Source organism: Hydra viridissima, unplaced genomic scaffold, assembly GCF_058129835.1.
Source record: "Hydra viridissima isolate aposymbiotic clone 2 unplaced genomic scaffold, HvirCarnegie_v1 scaffold_15, whole genome shotgun sequence".
Classification (NCBI taxonomy): Eukaryota; Metazoa; Cnidaria; class Hydrozoa; order Anthoathecata; family Hydridae; genus Hydra; species Hydra viridissima.
This window is the reverse complement of record NW_028324314.1, coordinates 5,124,514-5,137,215: the sequence shown is the minus strand read 5'-3', so window position 1 is coordinate 5,137,215 and position 12,702 is coordinate 5,124,514. Positions and strand designations below refer to the sequence as shown.

General features: G+C 27.7%; 1 protein-coding gene across 2 annotated transcripts; it reads left to right on the top strand.

Moving 5' to 3' along the window:
* The first annotated feature begins 1,367 nt into the window (after positions 1-1,367).
* On the top strand, positions 1,368-12,341 carry LOC145192889 (uncharacterized). Of its 2 annotated transcripts, XM_090073262.1 has the most exons (13): positions 1,368-1,713; positions 1,856-1,877; positions 2,004-2,073; positions 2,175-2,284; positions 3,777-4,052; positions 4,816-4,912; positions 7,997-8,138; positions 8,310-8,429; positions 8,668-8,747; positions 11,177-11,341; positions 11,418-11,496; positions 11,603-11,652; positions 11,787-12,341. In XM_090073262.1, exons 1-13 carry the CDS (start codon positions 1,641-1,643, stop codon positions 11,841-11,843), a joined length of 1,341 nt encoding a protein of 446 aa, XP_089929388.1. In that variant the 5' UTR covers positions 1,368-1,640; the 3' UTR covers positions 11,844-12,341. The 2 variants fall into 2 exon arrangements, with proteins under 2 accessions (XP_089929388.1, XP_089929389.1); XM_090073263.1 differs by lacking the exons at positions 1,368-1,713; positions 1,856-1,877; positions 2,004-2,073; positions 2,175-2,284 and having other exon boundaries at positions 3,777-4,056.
* Positions 12,342-12,702: the final 361 nt, after the last annotated feature.

The window sequence follows — 12,702 nt, the reverse complement described above, 5'->3', positions numbered from 1 at the left end:
TCAATACTGTCACAAAATGACAGTTTGTGGATATACAGCTGTGTTATTCTCTGGTCATGAAATGATAGCTTCATCGTATTTTATAATTCTAAAGCTATAGTTGATGTTGTATCCGGTATTCTATCATCAGCAACACTTAGAATTACTTCTGATGCACAGCTCGTTAGTGCTGCAACCTCTATAGAAAGCAATATTAAATTGATTTTTTAAAATTACTTTTAATGATTTATAGCTTTTCATTGTATTTTAGCATGATAATAAGTTAGCTTTTCATTGTAGTTTTATTTTGATGCGATAACTTTATTAGATACGATAACTTTATTTGATACGATAACTTTATTTGATGAGATGCGAATAGAGTAAAAAAAATGATCTCACTTTTCTTGCTGACAATAAAAGAAGACAGGATTATTGGAATATAGCAACAGCAGTCAAGCAGTTTATGTTAACCCCCAGAGCTTCTCGAAGACTTTGATAATATTTATGAAATTTCGGTGAAAAATAGACGCTGTTAAGCGTGTCTTAAAAAGTTTCAGGGCAACGTTCTTTAAACTCATTAAGCCATAGTGTTAACAAAGAGACTTAATCAATGAGGCCTGATAGAATCAATCAATATAAAAAAAAGGTCGTTTTTTTGCTTTCTTTTTTTAAAAATGGAAATTGGGAAACTTTCACAAGTTTACATAAAAAACTTTCACATTAACGGCTCTTGTTGTTGAGAAATAATTACACCCTGTGAATGGTGCATATTATTGGACACTGCAAATTTAAAGATTCAACACCCTTTATAGTCCACCCAAAGGCGTTTTTTAAGTATTAAAAAGTTCTAACTAGAGACTCAGCAATAGCTTTTAATACCATACTTATAATTTTAGACTAATACTGGACTTGTTTTTAAAACAAAGTAAATTCCAAAACCTCAAGAATTATATTGTTGAAACTATCTCTCTGGAGGTCATCTCCCTGGAGGTCATTTTGTGAGCTTCACCAAGTTAAAAAACAAAGAGCGTTAAAACTTAACACCTTCATAAGTGCTTCTTTAGGTATCATTAAATCTGACTTTTGATTAAAATCTAATTTTCATGTGCTATTAAATTTGCTAAAAATAACTTTGTGAATCTCAAGATTATTGTTAAGGATAAACATGTCCGAAAATTTATAGAAAAAAAAAATCTTATATAACATTAGGTAATTGAAGCTAGACAGTTAAATGAGATCAATAAAATGAGTTAGATATGTTCCAGATGAATACTAAGACAACAATAACAAAAATTAAGAATGTTTCTTTTTTTATTAATGAGGAAGATTAATTGTGATGTATGAGAAATGATATATGACAGGTTTTTAAAGTCGCGGATTAAACGGCTGAAAATTTTGATGTGTGGCAAACAAAACCACGGAATGGGTATTCTGTAAAGAAAAATTATATAATGCATTGAGTATGTTATATTAGTTGATGTAGCTTCACTCTTTTTAATAAAATGAATGAGAGAAAGTTTTAAGACATAAAATTTAAAATTCTTGAAACTAAGTAGCTAGGTATATATATTTATTATACAGTTACTAAAATTACTGGAATATACATGTAAGGTTAAGATTTTTTTTTTCCTACGTAAAAATAGAGAAAAAAAAGTTAAAATATGGTAAAAGTTAGTTTATATATATATGACATATCAAAAGGGATGGCAAGTCAACTGTCTCTACCTTTACTTGGTAAGTTAATTGACACAAATCACTTTGAAATATGATTTTTTTAAAAATTTGTTTACATATTTTAAAAAACTGTTAATTTAGTTAATATAGATTAAAAAGCAACCAAATACTTCGCTATTATATAGTTGTCTTTTTATTATAGGAAAACAAATAGATGGAGTCTGGTAAATTCATTTTTATTTTAATCAGTATAAATGGTTTGTTGTATTTTGGCTAGTTAACTACTATTTTTACTTTCCTTTACTTTATTTGGTATCTTCTCTTTTTTAAATAAAGTTTGTAATTTACAGGCATACATCAATTGTTGTTTTTGATAAAGAGTATTTCTTTGGAGGAGGTGGAATATCAGATTGTATTCCAGTAGGAGTTATTAGTTCTTTGTATTCCAATAAAAGTTATAAGTTACTTAACTTGAGTTATCATTCTCTTTTCTTTTTTCACTTAACATTTTCTTTTGTTAGTGTGGCACTATTCTTGGAGCCCCTGATGAAACTATCATACTTGGTGAAACAACCGTTTCAAAGAGTGTTTTTCATGAATATTTGAGAGGATTGTCTAAAAAATCATTTAGGTTTTTAAACCATTTTTAATCTTTTTTTTTTTAGTTGTTAAAAAAAAAAAATTCTGTAGAGTGAATGCAATTTTATAAGTTTTAAAAACTTTTTTTTGAACTGTTGAATATGAATTTAATTCCCATTATCACAGATAGTGATACATTTTTACCATCTTACTTAGCTGTTATTGGTTGCATACAAAAGGAAAATGAAAATTCTTTTTTAAGTTGAATTATGTTTTAAATTTTGCTTTAAGGATTGGTCCATTAGAGTGTGCCACTGCAAAAAGTGACAAATTCTTATAAACTTTGATTCAAAGTTTCAAACAATGTTTAACTTAATCATTACGGTAAAAAAAATGCATCAAATATTTTTAACTTTACTGTGGTTTCCATCAGCTTAATGAGTATTCCAAAGATTCTAGAGGCTCCTATTCACTTATATGTTAAATCTTGTACAGTCATATCTTTTTTTGAAAACCTCTTTGATTATAATCAATAGTACTCACTTAGGCAGGTTTCAGGATTATTCCAAGAAAATAATCTGAGGCGCAAAAGTACATTGTTACTTGAAAGATAAAAAATAATTCAATAGTATTTGTTAAAAATCAGAGAAAATGTATTTGTCCTTTAAATGACAGATTTAGCTATAATATCACAATGACATTTTATAGAATACTTCTCTTGCAAGCTTAACACTTTAATGCAATAGATGCTTAGTAATTGTATTTGAAAGCTTAGTTGTTGGAATTAAAATAATGGTACTCCGTCTAGTTTTCAGGAAAGGTGCAATGGTTATGAAGTTTCATATTAACAGAGAACTTAACATGTTTTACTAAAAGTTTGTTTTTTGTTTGTGTGATTAAATATTAAGATACACAAAAAGATGCATTTTGTCACTAAGATATTACAAAAATTGGCCATTCTAAAACAAGATAATACTTTTCTAATGTGAAGGTGTAGAAGAAGTTGTAAGAAAAGCCAGAAATTGTCCTGGTTCTCCAGAAATCTTTTGCAATAAACAATGGTAATCCATAAACCTTATCTTTTTGACAGCAAAGATTTGAGTTTTTAACTAAATATTTCAAGGAAGTTCATGTAATTTCTTTTGAAGTTTTTGATTACTTAATAACTTCTAAAAGTTAGTAGTACTAACCTTTTGAAGTTATAAAGTAATAATAAAAAAAAATAAAATAAAATATATGGTCCTACCTTTTTAATTGTTTTATAGCATAAACTATATATATATATATAACTTACACCATATAAGCAAAATCTTTTATTTATATCATTTAAATAATCAAATCATTAAATATGATTATAATTTTTTTTTATAATAAACAAACTTGTTATGTTTTTGTTGTTTATAGTTAGTATGCATTCATGTTCCGCTCAATCAAATTGAAATAAACAATTGTTTGATACATTACATTTGATTTTATGTAACTATAGTTTGTCCTTTTTATACTAGCGATATGTATTTTTAAACTGGTGATATTTTTTAATTTAGTCATGATAAGTATCACTTGTTCCACCATAATTGTAACACATTCTCAAATGAAGTTGCACAATTTCTCACTGGTAAAAAGATTCCGTCTTATATTACTGATCTTCCATTAGAAGTCATGTCAACACCATTTGGAGCAATGATTGGGCAATTTTTTGAGAATGTACGTGTTCAGCCCCAATTACTAGACGCATCGCATGAGTTTGGTTTTATGAATTTAGGTAATAGTGGCAACGAAACAAATCTTGAACTTTATATTGATGCTAATGAAGAAAACCGGTAGGTACGGGCATTGGACATCTTAATAGCTATGCATTAAATTTTATTTTATTGAATTGTGAAAATATTTGTTTCATTAAAAACATCTCTAGGAAGGAGGAATGTGACCAAAAAGTTTTCAAACTTTAGTGGGCTTTAAATCAACTTTTGCAGTTTTGAAAAGTTTGTTAGAGTAGCTCACTTTTTATTACTTTTCATAACGTTCAGAAAAAGACTCAAAATGTCCTAAATTTTTACTTGATTTTGTTTGAATGTTTGGCAACTCACATTAAACTCACATCATTTTAATTTCAGTTTCTAAAAAAAATAATTGTTTAAGAGTTTTTTAAAACAAGAAGCTGAAGAAGCTTTCAATACAACTTAAGTTATTAGTATATAAAAAATGATCTAAAAAAAACAACTTTGCAATCCTTGCAAAGTTCAAACTCTGCAAGGATGTGTAGATCTAAAGTCACAACTACACATCATTTGCCTTCAAATGTAATGCTTAAGTGCTTAAACTAACTTTGAAAACCTATAAAGTTGTTTTTTTTTTATTATGAATCACAAATTTTAATATAAAGTTTAATTCATACATTTCAATTAATGAAAATGCTTGAAACTAAAAAATAACTAGAACTTAATTTAAACTGATTAATCTTGATTGATTGCCTCTATTTTTTATTTGAGTTTAACTTTAAGATTTGAAAGTTTTTTGATGAGTGTAAAAACACAAGTTAAAATTTTGAGTATTATGCAAATCAATAGCAATCTTTTTTCTTAGACCTTCAGATGTAGCACCCACACCACTTGTATCAAGTGAAACCCTCAGTAACACAGAAATCAGCCACAAATTGAAAATCTATGAAGAAAATACAGAGGTATAATTATTCTTAATTTTGTAGAGCAGTTTATATATATATATATATATATATATATATATATATATATATATATATATATATATATATATATATATATATATATATATATATATATATATATATATATATATATAAATAATTAGCTTGGTTTATATTACATTACTTAAAGTTTCACGCAATTGCGATCATCAGATGTTATATATATATATAAACTAAATAATTAGCTTGGTTTATATTACATTACTTAAAGTTTCACGCAAATGCGATCATCAGATGTTATAAACCGTAAAAAAAACAAAACATAACGACAAAAAATACAAAAAAAGTGCTATGGAGTGTCTGCTATGATGGCATTAAAGTTTTTTGTTAAAATTCTTTTATTGAGCAAGTCTAGTTTCGAAGTAATAATGTGGTACTTTTCGGTCAAGCACAAATTATAGTAATTGCCACCAGGCTTAAATGGTTCTGCCTGATTGAGAAAGTTCTTCGTAAGGATGGGTTCTAAACCTTTACTTTTACACTCCCATACAAATTTAGAAAGTTCAGTGGAATTTGCCTTACTTTCATAACAAAAATTTCTATGCTTATATCATCTGTCTTTAAAGGTTTTTTCAGTGTGCCCAACATATTAATGCTCCTATTCTTGCTGTTGAGTTTTTAGATTGCAAATACAAATAAGGTTTTTCTTAAGGCATTTTCTATTTAGTGGGCATGCAGTGGTTTGTCGGCAATTGCATGATTGGCTATTATTGTCAGTAGTATTAGAATTCTTTTGTTATGAGCAGTAATAATTTTCTTAACATTTGGGAGGCAGCTGTAACTAACTTTTACGTTAAAAAGTTTGTGAAATTTACTACGTTTGTCCTAATGTTCAGTGAAAATAAAGGGTTAAACCAAATAAGGTTTCGTTTTCGAGATCCTGCATTACGTTTTGGCATGTTTTGATTGAAAAAAAGTTTTCCTTTAAATCCACAAGAATTGAGACCGTTGTTATAAAATGGTGCAGCTCTATCAAAAACCTCTTTATTTGAAGATATATTACTGATGTGGTTAGAAATCATTTTTGGCATCAATTTAATATTAGGTGGGTGATTGGAGTTGATGTTGATATACATAGGGTTATCTCCTTGTTTTCTGTAAGGTTGAAAAGTACTGTAAAGGAGATTAAGTGTGGTGCCGAGGAAGTTTACAATTTTTAAATTAGATTTAATAGTAATAGTAAGGTTGAATTTATCTTTAAAAATGTTGACAAAATTTTTCTTTATTTCTTCTGACTGAGGGCCGCTGATATTATAAAAGCAGCAGAGACCATCATTTCTATATAGTCCTGTGTTGTTGAGCCCATATTCACTGGCAATAGTATATAATATGTATAGGCCTACTAACTCACACAGTTCGGCTCCATCAAAACTTCCCATAGAACGTCAAAATCAGAGTCGTCTGATTTTTTGCTCCACATATTATTTCCTGCGAAAAGTAAAGTTTTCCTAGTATGGTAGATGATGTTGATTGATTCATCAGGAATTATGGTGAACCTCTTAGCGTGCATTAAAGAGTCATGAAGTAATTGTTTTGAAATAGAAGGGTAGAACTTGTTAATTTCGTATTGAATAAAAGTACATAGTTTTTTGTCTGGTATGAACTTGAACCACTCAATTACTTTTGTATTATGCCATTGGTGTACAAGGGTGGCCTTTCTCACTCTGCTATTAATATCATCTAATAAAGCTTTACTAATTTTCCTGAGTTTTGGTTTAGCAGGGTTTATTAAACGGCACTGAGGATTGTTGGCAAAATTATCCTTGTGATCTTTTAGGGTAATAAATGCTGAGTTCAATGCTAGACATTCTATTCTATCGTCTATGTCCAAATTTTTTGCAATTTTTTTAGCCTCCATATTAATACTGTTATACTGTGTTATATCAGATTTTTTGTAAATTTTAGTAATGTTTTCCGCATAAAGCTTCTGATACGAAGGCTTATCTAGTTCATATATGTTTCTAGTTTTATCTGCAAAGATGAACAAGTTATTTGAAGATTTGACTTTTGCAATGTCATGATGCAATTGTCTTTGAAAATCATTTTGAATATTAGTAAATGAGATATTCTTTATTAGCTTAAGCAAATCATTTTCAAAACTTACAAGATCGGGGTGCTGTGGTGGGGATTTTCTTGATTTGAGATCATAATGGTAACAGGCTTCTGGCTAGGATTATTTTTGCACGTCGAAGCTTTCCATCTCATACGTTTAATAAGTAACTCGACTTTCTCCATTAAATATTTTAAGTATTGCTTTTTGGATGGTACTGGTACATTCTTCATCGAATAGTTGAAATAATGCTTCTTCAAAATTTGTAATTATTTAATGTAACCGAATATATTAGAGAGTGCTCAACTTGAACGAGCGATAATATAGCATTGTAGTATTGTAGAAATTATAATAATATTTCAGTAATAGTGCTCAATACAGCGTAGAATAAGTGAGCGAATATATTATTATTACTATTGTTATTATATAAACTAAATAATTAGCTTGGTTTATATTACATTACTTAAAGTTTCATTCAATATGTATATACATATATATATATATATATATATATATATATATATATATATATATATATATATATATATATATATATATATATATATATATATATATATATATGTATATATAAAACCTATGTAATTAATCATATTAATTAATTAAATATGTTAACTAATTATATTAATATATAGATATATTTAGATATTAACAATTTAGATTCATGCTTAAATATTTATAGTTGTTTTTATTATTATTTTTTTTCATTTTTTCATTTCTCATTTTTTATAAAAGCATGCATTATATAATGTAAATATTTATGATGTACTATGTAATTTAGTTAATGTAATGTCTATCCAATATAAATGTAGTTGTTTTACTAAAAAAACAACTACTTTTTAACAAAATATTGGCTAATTCTGTGCTACCTTACATACTCTTTAGTATTAAATATACATATGAATATATATATATATATATATATATATATATATACTCTCTGGAATGAATTAAAATTCGAAAAATTTTTTTAGCTTGCATCAAGTATTAATTATTTGAAATCAAACTTTGAAGGCTGTTCTGACTCATTAAATAAACTACAAAAAGTACTTGATAGACTTGAGTTTGATTTTGGCTTTGAAGATGCTACAAGAAAAGAAATAACTGCAACATTAAGTATGAAATTCTTCTTAAAAAAACATGCAAAAATGTATTGAGCTTTGACTCCATGTTAAAAATTGTGTCTGCAACTATTTTAGAATTTGAGTTGACTGTTGCACCATTTTTTACTTAAAGGTATAATTTTTAGTGTCACAGCTTAAACTTGATTTGAGTTGAATATTTTAGGTTCTTTGTGCAAAGAAATGAGAAGTGAAGAAAACGAGTATGTGCAATCTTTTAAATCGCTTCTAGTTGTCTTGAGATCCTGTGCTATTGTTATACCAAAATTATTTAAATATGCTGAAGGTATGTGTCAGTAATCAAGCAGTCAGACATATCATTGACTATGTTTTGAAAAACTTGGTTACGTTTTTAGTGTTTTTAAAAAGAGCTTTAAAAATACTCCTTGAACAAAAGTTGTTTCATTTTGATTTTTAACTTTTTCCCTAGATTAGAGGGTTAAAATGCAAAAATAAAAATGGCATATACGAACTTAAATATATGAGCTTAAACACAGCAAGCTTATTGCTCCTTTTATTTTTAGGTGATGAAATAATATTACAGGTTGTTAACAAACTTCAGCGTGGAAACTTCAATGAAATTAAACTTTTGAGAATTCAATTTGTAAGTTCTAGTGTTCATTTTTCTTTCACACACTCATGCACTCAGGCATGCACACAGAGTATGAACAGAATTTAAGTGTACAGAGTTATTTTTAAGTAAATTTGGTACTTTAGATCCAAGTATTGTAGCTTAGACTAATTACAGAAAATGTGTTTTTTTTTTCTGGAGAATTTTATTTGGAAGAAAACTTATAACATTTATTTATTTGTTGATATATTTTTTAAAAAATCTTTCTCTAAATTCTATTGGATTTAAACCAGGGGTTTGTGTTGACCATTTTAAAAGATTTTTGTCATTTTTATTAAAAAAGGTTTGAGTTTTTATAGCACTGTGTTTTGGATCATTTTCTTGTTGAAACACAAGATTGCTTCCTAATCTAAGTTTTTTAAATTTTGGTCCAATATATCAATACACAAATTTACATTCATGTTTTCATAAATAAATTTTTATTTACCAATACTATGCCATACCTTATAACCCCAAGCACTCGCATTTCCACCACGTTTAATTGTTTCTCTCATTCAATTTAAATGAAAAGCTGCTCCCCTTTTTTGCCAAGTTCTTTGTACTCCATCTTATTTTTTTAAGTTAAACTGGGATTCATTAGACCAAAGAACTTTCTTTAAAAAAGATAGTGGCATCAAACAATACTTTTTTGTAAAAATCAGATATTTCTTCATAATTCTTTAGTTACATTTTGTATTTTTGTTGTTGTTGTTAGTAATCCGGGAAGAGATTTTAAATGTGTATACACACACACACAAACTAGCTAGCTGCCATACCCATTGCAATGTGCCGGGTTTTCCAGCCATTAGATGTTAAAGTTTACTATATTAATCAAAAATGCATTTGTAGCTATGTAGTCATTTTTTTAGGAACTAAACCACACTTTGGTAATGTAGCTTTTTTGCAACAAACACATTGATAAATCACAATAATCTTCTCTCCAAACGAAAAACTGTTTTTACAAATTTTGTCATTTATTTCATATACTTTTCCAAAAATATCCCTCAAAATGTGACATAAAAAACTGCTAACACATGTTTACAATCTTTTCACTGGTAAGAACTTTTAAAATTATTAGCTCTGTAATCACCTCCTCACCAGGGGCAAGGAGTGGTTAGAGGGGGTTGGAACTTGGTTCCAGTCATAAGCACCCTAAACATGGAGTCCAGGGTGGTCCAAACTTGGCCTGAAAGCTTCCTTGGGAAAAGTTTGACCTGTGTGAGAAAAATTTGGTGAGGATTGGATCAAAACTGTGGATATATAAACACATTTTAAACCTGTGTCCAGATTTATAGATATTGTGTTAAATTCACAAATTGTTTCTTGTTTAGTCACTGTAAATAAAACAAATTCAGAAAAATCAACATCTTTTATTCCCTCTGCTATTTCATCATTTTTGTATAGACTTTCTTTCCCCTTTGTGCAAAAATTTCGAAGCGGATTTAAAAATTTTTTCTTTATCCATTTATCCTTAATGCTTTGCAATTGAACTTCCATTTGCTTAAAGTTTTTCTGAATAATCTTTTTGTTAGTTTTTTCAACTTCATTTTTTTTTTTATTGACCTAATATCACTTTTTTCAAGTTTGTTTCAATTTCTGAATTCAATATTTTACCCCTCTAATTTGGGTCCAGTCTTCTGGAGTATGATATCACAATAGGACTCTAAATTATCACAATCACTTTTTAAAAATTTTATGTAATACTGTTAAACAATTTACAGCAAAAACAATTTACAGCAACGGCTTCTTCATTAAAAACCCTGAGATTATTTTTATTTTCGGTCAAAATAGTTTCAAGTAATTTTTACTAAAGCCATGTAAAATAAAAAAACTCAGTTGATATCTTCTATTTTAAATGCAGATGAAGGATATTGCAAAGATTTAATCTGCTAACTGTTGAAATAGTCTTTTTTTTCTGGACTGTTTTTTATTGCAGGAAATAATTTTTCATTAATGTGGACAATCAGTGGATCATCAATCTTGGTTTCTTTTGTATCAGTTTTTAAAATGATGATTTTTTTCTGCTACTAACTTTTGAAATGTCAGCTTCCATTGTTGGGCTCTTCTTTCAGCTTTTCATTACTTTTTACAGTACTTTTTTATGTTAGCCTTTTTTTTTGCTACAGAATTTCGAATTATTTTAAATTTTATAGCAATATCAGATTTTTCAGGACATCAGAAACTTAATCTTTAATTGGTATTTTATCAATTTGTGTTAATGAGAAGCACTTTGAACTTTTTGATAGTTAACCAATTAAATTAGTTTTATTAAATGTGTTTTCAGCCTGATTTGTCATATCTATGTGAATAACAATAATATATTCAGATATGCACTTCTGAAACTAGCTTATAACGATATATTTATATGAAAAACAAGCTTTCACAATGCTTATTATTTCACAACGTTTTATCATTTATTTTAGCTTACAAATCTACTTAGTGTTTATGAATTGCGCAATCATTTGTTAGCAATCAATTCTCTACTTCGCACTATTGTTAACTTGGCTGTGTCCAGCATTTTAGACGGACCTGGTGAAAAGATAAAAGAAGCTGGATGCTGCCTGGCTTATTCTTTGTCTATCGTAAAAGTAAATAATGAATAAATAATGATTATTGTTAGTTTTGAAAGAAAATATTTTTGCTCATTTTTATTTATTTACATAGATAAATGAAGATCACACATTTGAAATCTCCTCAGCTTTGTTGCATGTGATCGGAGATCTACCAGAATCCACTGAAGCCAGTAAAGTTCTTTTTTTTTTTTTTTGCATTTTAAGCTGTTAAATTGATTATTCTAAAAATGTTTTAAAAAAATGTACTAAAATTTTTTAAATTGTTAAAAATTTAAGGAAAGTATTGTATCGAAGCTTTGAGGTATTTTATGAAGAAGAGCGACCAGGTATGTTACTTACCAGTTCTTTACTTTCCCCATCTTTTTTGTAGGTATAACGACAAGCATGTGTGAAAAATGTTCTTCTGCTAAAATAAGTTAAAGTTTTTACATGATCGTTTATGTTTGAGTTTATATTTTAGGTGTCAGAATTGGCGAGTATGATTGTTCCCAGTATCTACGAAGCGGAACTGAAATGAGGACTTTGACTTCGTTATTGAAAATCGCCTAAAAGATTCACTGGCATAAATTGATAAAATTTCTCGTATACCTATTTGCTCATTGCTATTTCAGAACACCGAGATGAAATATGAGTTCAATTAATAATGGATTATTTTTTCGCTCAGGAATTTTACAATTAATTTTATTATTTTGATCTCACTCACCAGCTGGCCGTTTTTAAATAATCATGCTTTTCTGTAACCATTTTTAATTTGCAATTTTTTGTGTTTTTAAATTATCTTCAATGGTGCATCATTATCATGGTGCACCGCGATGATAGTTATGCAAGAATTCTTTTCCACATCAGCGCAGAATGATTTAAATTTTTTTGTTGTTATAATAGTAAAAGTTATGTTGCTGCTTTTGAAGCTTTAATTTACATTTAATGAATGCACAGGATTATATTTATTAGAATATTAATAGAAGTCCCAAAAGATGTAAAAAAAACATTTTTTGTTAAGATAATTATAATTTTATGATTGATCGTTTTAAAATGTTTTTAAATATTCACTTCACTGAAAATTTAATTCAGTAACTGAATATTTTTAGTGCACAAAAAATGATATCTTTAAATTACCTAAAAAAATGACATTCGATAAAACCTTTCACTCGATAAAACATTTCATAAATAACCTTAGTATTTATTTATAATAAATGATACTTGCCACCTGCTAGATGGTCTTCTGGTCTTTTACTCAGTCGTGTTTTTTTTTTTTTTTTTCTTTTTTTCTTTTACACATTTTATTCTCCTTTTTTTTTTTTTTTTTTTTTTGATCAAATTAACAGTATGAAAACTTAGAGAATTATTTCTAATTGATGAAGAAAGGGTAAGATTAC